The sequence below is a fragment of the Anopheles arabiensis genome, chromosome 2 (genome assembly GCF_016920715.1).
Source record: "Anopheles arabiensis isolate DONGOLA chromosome 2, AaraD3, whole genome shotgun sequence".
NCBI lineage: Eukaryota > Metazoa > Arthropoda > Insecta > Diptera > Culicidae > Anopheles > Anopheles arabiensis.
Window position 1 is genome coordinate 39,994,413 of NC_053517.1, and position 9,013 is coordinate 40,003,425.

The 9,013-nt window shown below is 53.4% G+C and overlaps 2 protein-coding genes across 3 annotated transcripts; both read right to left on the reverse strand.

Moving 5' to 3' along the window:
• Nucleotides 1–2: 2 nt before the first annotated feature.
• Nucleotides 3–4,279, reverse strand: LOC120902815 (ER membrane protein complex subunit 1). Of its 2 annotated transcripts, XM_040311835.1 has the most exons (6): nt 3,990–4,279; nt 2,762–3,888; nt 2,611–2,631; nt 1,475–2,290; nt 1,236–1,388; nt 3–1,147 (listed from the first exon to the last, which is right to left on the reverse strand). In XM_040311835.1, the coding sequence occupies exons 1-6, from the start codon at nt 4,094–4,096 to the stop codon at nt 582–584; spliced, it is 2,790 nt and encodes a 929-aa protein (XP_040167769.1). In that variant the 5' UTR covers nt 4,097–4,279; the 3' UTR covers nt 3–581. The 2 variants fall into 2 exon arrangements, with proteins under 2 accessions (XP_040167769.1, XP_040167780.1); XM_040311846.1 differs by lacking the exon at nt 2,611–2,631 and having other exon boundaries at nt 3,990–4,278.
• Nucleotides 4,280–4,733: 454 nt separating this feature from the next.
• Nucleotides 4,734–8,687, reverse strand: LOC120902808 (DNA-directed RNA polymerase II subunit RPB2). Its single transcript, XM_040311821.1, has 3 exons — nt 8,532–8,687; nt 5,024–8,442; nt 4,734–4,945 (listed from the first exon to the last, which is right to left on the reverse strand). The coding sequence occupies exons 1-3, from the start codon at nt 8,548–8,550 to the stop codon at nt 4,856–4,858; spliced, it is 3,528 nt and encodes a 1,175-aa protein (XP_040167755.1). The 5' UTR covers nt 8,551–8,687; the 3' UTR covers nt 4,734–4,855.
• Between the last annotated feature and the right edge of the window lie 326 nt (nt 8,688–9,013).

Below are 9,013 nucleotides of genomic sequence, written 5' to 3' on the forward strand. Positions count from 1 at the left end.
GCTTCCGTATTCGAACCAGAACACACCTGGCAGCACTCACTGACGCACTCAGTTCTTTATTTGGTCTAGAAAAGTAACACTACTGAAGGAAAATAAAATAAACTGTTTTGAATATGCAACATCCGTCCGACAGACGACGTCGACGACAGTGTATTTGTACGGCAATCGTAGCCGGCTTAAGTGCATAGAAAACAGAAAGGAAATTAAAATAGTTGCCAATGGTAACGACGGCTCGCTACTTCCCTTTACCCACGCAAACTGTCGCTACACTATGTAGTGTATGTATGTGTGTGTATGTGTGAAAGATGTTTTACAAAAAAAAAACAATGGATTGGTGGTACCGGCGAAATGCAGCTTAACATATTCTGACGGCGCAGCGGAAGGGTTGAAGTGAAAATGCATTTAAATGTCTTTTTGGTTGTACACAGTAGGACGGCGCAGACCCCAGCGCACGTCTTGTAACACACGCATGCACGCACAAACACACATACCCAATTGTTTAAATACCCCACCCACCCCTCCACCCTCTCCCCAACAAACCATTTCTCACCCTCTTTAAACCCACTGCTATTTCACCCCGATTATTTCCACGCCTGCTTGACGAGCTTTTTCGAGGCGAGCTGTTTCACCACAAAGGAGGTGGTGGTCAGCACCACCAGCACGACCGTGATGAGGAAGTAGTCAAAGTCCTCCTTCAGCAGGTCGAACGTTTTCGAGGGCGAAACGCGCGTCACAAACAGATCGAGCCCGTGCACGAGCACCAGACAGGTGCTCTCCAGCCCGGACGGCGCCGTGTGTATGCCCCGGATGTGCGTCACCGTTTGGTTGTAGTTGATGAGGATCTCGTGCGGCAGCGGAAGCTCCGGCATGTACGGCACGATGCCCTCTTCGCGCGCCTTCTCCGGCGAGGTGACGGGCCGGCGGGGATCCAGCAGGGCCCACGTCATTTCGGCCACCGCTCCAGTGGTCAGCCCGATGAGAATGTGTTTGCTAGTGATGCCCTTCTCGGTGATGGTTTCCTTCAGCGCGGCAACGGCCATCGGCAGGATGTAGGACTGGCGCTCCACCATCGGCAGGGGCGGCGCATCCAGCGAGCTCCAAACCGTGCTGTTCGTTTGCGTTTTGCCCTCGTACAGTTCGATCGATGCTGGAGGGATCGTGAGGAAATGGACGATTTTTAGTAGGTCGCTCGAGTGAGCTTGGCGCACACACACATCGTGCGGTGGTGTACTTACTCATTTCCGTTCGACGGGCCTTATCGTTGTAGTATGAGTAAACTAGCCAGTTCTCCGAATGTACCATATGCAGCGGCGGACGAATGCGTTTATGCGACATGGAGAACACGATCGAACCGGAAACCACATCCACCAGGTGAACGTTCAATATGTCTGCAATGGAAGTAGCATTCGGTATTACCCAACATTCACTAACACTAATCAACAAACCCCTTCTCTCCCGTCAGTCCCGTACTCACATTTGTGAATGTTGTCCGGTCCATGTGTAGCGACGGCGACCAGATTCGGGTTGATATACTTATACAGCACCGACCGGTCCGCCATGACGCGACCCTGCGAGTGCACATGCTCGATGGGGCTCTTGCCTTCACAGGCAATGATTTGCTGACTTTTGCCGGCGCCACTCAAATCGATCTGCCACGTGGGCACCGTTTCCAGCCTGCCCGCCCGGTACTGCACGAGAAAGCCGCGCATCTGCGCCACACGCTGGTCGGTGGTGAAGAGATAGTAATTGTCCGCATGCACCGCCAACGATTCGGGCACCACGTGCGCATTATTGTCGTAGTCTAGCAGCAGCAGACCCTTCAGGAAGTCGGGCCCCGTTTGATGCAGCAGCGAAACCTGCTGGACACGGTACGGCAGCTCGACTAGGCCGCCGCCCACCACCGGTTGGCCCGTGATCGGGTTGAATATGTACAGCAGACCGTTCCGCGCGCCGTGCTTCTGCCGTCCAAGAATAACGCACTGGGCGGGCAGGGGATAGAAGCGGGAGGTGCGCTGGACCAGCAGCTTCATCGGCTGCCCGTTGCCGAACCCGGTGGACGAGGGCAGGTAGCGCACCCAGTGATGCTTTCCGGACACGTTATCGATGCCGAATACTTTTCCGCTCGACGTCACCACCACGAGCATCTTGTGCAGTCCGAAATCGTCCCGCACCAGACCGGCCCGTTGCGCCTTGGATGGGGCCGGTCCGACGCCTAGGATGTGCAGGAATAGGTTCTTCACGTGCAACACTTGCGCCGTAATGCGACGCTGCAACGCTCCAAACACGTCCCCTGGAAATCGAAGCGAGAGCAATGTCAGTTAAAGCAATACAACGCAAATCAAACATCCTAAATAAGTAAAAGAACAAACGCCAGCAACAGTTCCGATCCGATAAAAAAGGAACCAAACGCAACTATGGACGTTTTGAACGACAACGGAAACAATGCCAATGATCGATTCCAGTCGAATGTCATGGCAATGCGGCCTACTAAGCAAACAAACCCAAAGCAAAATCATCACTCATAAAATAACAAAAAAGAAAAAAAAAACACAATCTACGTTGCACACAGGCAGCATAAACGAATCCTACAGAGGAGCATATATCACTCACATTCTGGCCCATTTTCTTCTGCTGTAAAACCATCACCAACATTGAACCCATTCCGGTAAGTGGTGCATGTGAAGATGTGAAGTAAACAGTTAAGTCGATAAAGTTCTATTACTGATCGAGCCAACACGCGGCGCTCCAAATGCACTCTTACCATTTTTGTTGTTAAGTTCCTCCTCGATGGCTCCTTCGGCATCGGACAGCGTGAGATCAAGGAAGTCGGCCGTTTCCACCTCGGCCAACGCTTCTTCACGGACCCACTTGATCTTGCCCTGCTGCAGCAGCACGATCGCACCATCCTCGGTGGACAGCAGCACACGACACACCAGCCCTGCGGTAGCGGCCCGGGACGATCCACTGCCGGACGATTGTTTGCAACGAATTGCCACCAGGTCCGGATCGCCTAACGTTTCACTAAAGTCGGTACTGATTTCGATCTGCTCAAACCGCGCAAAATCACGCAGTCGGTGGGCATTGATCGTTAGTTTGTTGCTGGCCCGATCGACCACACCTTGGAGAAGAATCGGTTCACCTTCCTGCACCATACGATCTACCAGGGCAGCATCGTTCGGCCCAAACGCAAGCTTTTGATCGGAGCGCAACGCGTAGTAGCGCCCGTTCTGGATGACTGCCGCTTCGCCGCGAACCGCTTTCGGGCGTCCAACTGCTTCGGATCCGAGCGGTTTCGATACGACCGTACTGCTAGCGTCGGCCGCCAGATCCAGTGCGAGCAATTGCTCCTTGATGCCGCATGCGAAAAACGACCCAGCCAGCGCGCAACGCTCCTTTGCTATCCAACCGGCCGCAATCCGGCTCGTCGTAGAGCGGGCCTGCTGGCCCGAGACGGCCTGGTACGGGGTAACTTCCAGGTGCGAGCCCCAAACGGGCACCACGTGATACAGCAAACCATCGTGCTCGAACCAAACGGCTGCCGAGGCGGCTTCCTCCGCCACCGACGGCAGCAGCGACCATTCCCATTCGAGCGTGCCCAGGTTAGAGTTCCATCCGCGCACCAGTGCCGGGTTGCTGCCGGAAACGGTGATTATATCATGGCCGGCATTGCCGCCCCTGTTCAACCTGGCGCCGGTCGACGAAGGGTTCGCGACGTGCAATAGCTTTACCGTGCCGCGGGGTCCATTTTCCAGCACCTGGCGCCATAGAATGTCGCCAGTTTTGGCGCTAATTGCCGCCAGCACATTGCTCTCGGTCGCAACAATTATCCGATCGACGGAGCTGGTATCGAATGCACCGTCCACTATCTTTCCCACGTACTGCTGTCGCCTGGCGAAACGGTGGGGGAGTCGAAACGTTATTGATTAGTTGCACAAACCGTGCGGGCACGGCGGCGAAGCGAATCAGCCGCAGCAGCAGCACACCCTTACCAGTCAAACTTCCCTATCTGGTCTTCGTACAATCCGCTGCAGGTCGATAACAGGGCAGCGAGAAGAAACAGCCCACGGAAGCACAGATCCCTGGCGCCGTACCTCATTCTGTAAGCGCACGTGTTCGTGCTACCGACACCTGCTGCAAATCTCGCACTTTGCGTGTATTTTTACTCAAAACCAGAAGGTTTTTATTTTCTTTAGGCCTGGCGGGGAGACAAACGCGGTTGATTGGTTATTTTTTCACCTGTCGGCTGATTTGGACTTTTGCCTTTGACAGCACTTTGACAGTACGGTTTGTCACTATGGCACATGGTGTAGGAGCATTTGGTCAAAATTGTGTTTGGATTTGAATTTAAAGCATAAAAAAGAAACTGATTGCGAATTTATTTTTGGCGACAAATACCGGGTTAGGGTCGTTTGGCCAGGACTAGAATATGGAACTCTGGACAAATTAAAGTATTCAAATAGGAAAAGAAAATCCCCTCCGAGCATGGAATTCTAAAGAGAACAAGATAGTTAAAATCACAAAAACCATTGCCAATTCCGGGGACTATTACCAGCTTCCCGAATAAAGTCTTTCACGTGCGTCCTCATATCCATTCAGCGATGTTATGACACAGCTTTCGAATGATCTACCTTTTGTCTTAGATTAATTAGAAATCTACGCCACATAAAACCGTTTAGATGTAAAAGTATAACGTAAGTACGACTGTCCGCAATCATAAAACAATCCCTTAGAAGTACCTTATTTAAATATTATTTTATTATAAGAATTGTAAAAACAAAATACACTGTATACAGCACATAACACTGACAACCGGTGTAAAACGGCCAGCGTGCCTATGTCCTGACATTGATATCTATTATAGTACCATCAAACGAGGTGCAATGTTCATTGCCATTAGTTCCTGGAATAAGAGCTTTGCCGCGTATGGGAGCTTCACCTGCGATATCTGCAAAGTACAAAAGAACGCCCAAAGTTCAGTATCGGATAAGTTAGTCCCGCAGTATCAACCCCCTTCCCAACCTACCTGTGTCTTATTTTTGCATCCCTTGCACTCGAACGTGTTGTTGCGCAGATTGGCGATCGCGATCAGGCCACAGAAGTTGCACACGTGAATCCGGTACGGGTCGGACACCTCGAACAGACGCTCGCGCAGAAACTGTGCCGCACCGTGCGAAATTTGACAATCGCGCTCCATCTCACCGAAACGTAGACCGCCGTCCCTTGCACGACCCTCCATGGGCTGTCGGACCAAAATTTGCACCGGACCGCGGGCTCGCGAATGGATTTTGTCGTCCACCATATGCTTCAGACGCTGGTAGTAGGTCGGGCCGAGGAACACCTGCGCGTTAATCTTGCGCCCCGTGTGCCCATTGTACATGACCTCGTTGCCGCGCAGATGGTAGCCGTACTCCTGCAGGAAGGTGGAGATCTTCTGCACATTGACCGCATCGTTGAACGGCGTGGCGTCGCCGATTTCGCCCTTGTTCGAGCCCAGCTTGCCCTGGATGCACTCGATCAAATGCCCAATGGTCATACGGGACGGGATGGCGTGCGGATTAATGATGATGTCCGGCGTAATGCCCTCGCACGTGAACGGCATGTCCTCCTGGCGATACTGTATACCGCACGTACCTTTCTGTCCGTGGCGCGACGCAAACTTGTCGCCGATCTGCGGGATACGCACCGAGCGCACACGGATCTTGCAGAACTTGTAGCCCTCGCTGTTGAGCGTCAGCATCACCTGATCGACGATACCGGTCTCGGAGTTGCGCAAAAACGTTGACCCGTCTCGCTTGGTGTAGCGCTTGGTGGTTCCGTCCAGATCGTCGTCCGTTTCCGGCAGGGTAATCGTTTTGCCAATCACCACATCATCTCCGGACACACGCAGCCCCGGCGCAATGATACCGTCCTCGTCCAGTTTGTCGTACAGGGCGTTCCGCATGCCCTGGCACGTCTGCCGGTTTGGCTTCTCGAACTGCTCCTCCTGATCGCCGATGCGCTTGCTTTCCGAGTCTTTGTACGAGCGGTAAAACACGGACCGGAAGAAGCCACGCTCGACGGCGGACGCGTTCAGGATAACGCTGTCCTCCTGGTTGTAGCCCGTGTAGCACAGGATGGCCACGATCGAATTGATACCGGCCGGCAGCTCACGGAACCGAAGATACTCCATCGAACGCGTCGTCACGAGCGGCTTCATCGGGTAGTAAAGCACGTGCGCGAGCGTGTCCATGCGCACGTGGAAGTTCGTGATGTACACACCCATCGCCTGCTTACCCATAGCGCTTTGGTAGGTGTTACGCGGACTCTGGTTGTGATCCGGGAACGGGATGATGGAAGCGCAGACGCCCAAAATCATCGCCGGATGGATCTCGCAGTGCGTGTAGGTTGTACAGTAGGCGTACTCCTTGTCCTGTTTCAGATCGTACGGTGTCATCGCAATCATGACCGTTTCCTCCTCCAGCGTGTCAATGTACTCCACCACACCGGAAGCAACCAGCACCTGCCAGCCGTAGTTGTTGTAGTCGCGGTCCTTCAACATGTCGATGTGATTTTTGCGCAGCAGCAGCGATCCATTCTCCACAATCAGCAGCGGACGACAGATGCGACCTGCATCGGTGTAGATGCGGATCTCACGGTCGCGGATATCGCGAATCATCGATACTTCCGACACAATAATATCCATCTGTCGGCGCAGCTTCCGCAGCGTGGCCATCAGCTGCTCCGGATCGCGATGAATGCCGACCCAGCAACCGTTCACAAAGATCTTGGTCGCGTCGGCAATCGCCGAGGGGGCAATTTCTTCCAAGTTTTCCATGGACCACTCCTCCAAGAACTCGAGAATCGGAGACGGCTGAGAACCGACCGAAATGTACGCCATGAGCGCCAGGTTCTTCACCAGCCCGACGGCTGCTCCTTCCGGCGTTTCGGCCGGACAGATCATGCCCCACAGGGTGTTGTGGAGCTGGCGGGGTTTGGCCAACTTGCCGTCACGCCCGATCGGTGAATTGACGCGCCGCAAATGGCTGAGCGTCGAGGCGAACGTCAGGCGATTCAACACCTGCGACACACCGGCCCGAGCCTGATGGGCCTTCTTCTGATCGCCCCAGTTACCGGTGGCCAACGAGTAGCGCAATCCGTCCGTAATGATCTTCGTCTTGATGGCCAGCTCAAGGTTAAAGTCCTTTCCGCGATCAATGAACTTTTGTGCGTACATGCGCACCTCCTTCATCAGGTTCTTGAACAGCCCGCGGAACAGGAACGCGAGCAACGGACCGGCCAGATCGAGACGCTTGTTGCCGTAGTGATCACGATCGTCCAGTTCGCGGCGTCCGAGCGCAGCCAGCAGCAACCGATGTACCATGTAGCCGAGGAAGTACGCCTTCTTGGTTTCGCAAAAATCGGACACACCAACGTGGGGCAACATTTCCTTTTGCAGAATTTCCTTCGCGTACTTGATACGCTTGTCCTTGGTGACGCCGGGCCGAGCACCGCGCGCTCCGATGAAATTGAGGGCCACGTTCTGCTCCTGTACGACGAACGCTTCGTCCAGCGAGGGCTTTACCATCTCCATCATTTCCGGATCGTCAAAGTCGTAAATGATGTGCTCGAGGATGTCCCGGTCGGCGACGAATCCGAGCGCACGGAACACGATCATGATCGGTATCTCCTGCTTCACGTACGGCAGGATCGCTATCACGCGCTGGCCGATGGCGGACTTTTTGATGCTCTGACCGCCGCGTGCCATCATGTTCACCCACAGCGTCGAGGTGGGCCGGGAGCTGTGCTCCAGACAGGACCGGATCTCCGTCTTGTACGCGTACTTGCCGTCCTTCATGCTGAACACGTACACCGTGTTGGTGGCCATCTTTTCCTGCGCAATCAGTACCTTCTCCGAGCCGTTGATGATGAAGTAGCCGCCTGGATCGAGGGGACACTCGTTCAGCTCCGTCAAATCACGATCTGTCAGCTGGGAGAGCAGACAGTACGTGGACCGCAGCATGATCGGAATCTTGCCGATGAACGTTTTCTGATGCTGCGTTTCTACCGGATCCTGGCCCTCGACCAGCTTCGTCTTGGTGATGTCCACGTAGAGCGGAGCCGAGTAGGTAAGGTTGCGTAGGCGTGCCTCGTTCGGCATCATCGGCGAAGGGGAACCATCCTTTTCCCAGTGCGTCGGTTTCGACAGGTAGATCTGGTCGAATTTGAGCAAGTAGCGCGTCGGGTTTTCGATCTCGCCCGACGAATGTTGCGCTTCGGCCGTCAGCTCGATGGCCGGCGAGTCCTCGACGATGCGCTGGACGGACATTTGGATGAACTCGTCGAAGCTGTCCAGCTGCTGCCGCACGAGACCCTTCTCGTCGAAGTAAGCGTTGATCACGATCCAGCATGCTTCCTGCCACAGCTCGTGCGAAATCTCCTCCGGATCTTCCTCCTCGAAGTGGTCTGTCCGGGCCGGGAGGAGAGAAAGTGTTGTGAAATGCACATCGAAAACGTGGGGTTTATCGTGCGTAGAAAGTATGGAATTTTCTTACCCTCTTCATTCTCGTACATCGTACAGGCAGTTTAATATTGAAATTTCGGCCAAAAACACACGATTGTAGCGAATAACACGGCACAAACTTTGTCCGCGTTTCACTACACTTCCAGCTCGCTAATGGCGTCGGCAAGAAATGTCTTCTTCCTTTTTATTTGCGCCCGTATTGTTGTTTATCTGTCAACAGTGTGGCCAGATTATTTTGACAGATTTCGGTAGGAGCACCAAAATTTTATTTGTCGTTTTCGGTAGGTTAAAACTCGAAACTCAGTGAGCGTTTCTACATACACCGAGTAAGCACCTGAGAAAATATCTGACAGCATGCTTTGACAGCGACTGACAGCATTTTCGGTGAGAGAAATCTCCTCGGCATGCAAAGAACGATGGAGCAGAGAAAAATTTGAATTGGCAGTTTATGGCAAACGATCAATTATAGTTTGCATTTTTGCCGTCTAATAATCGTAGAAATATTATATTATT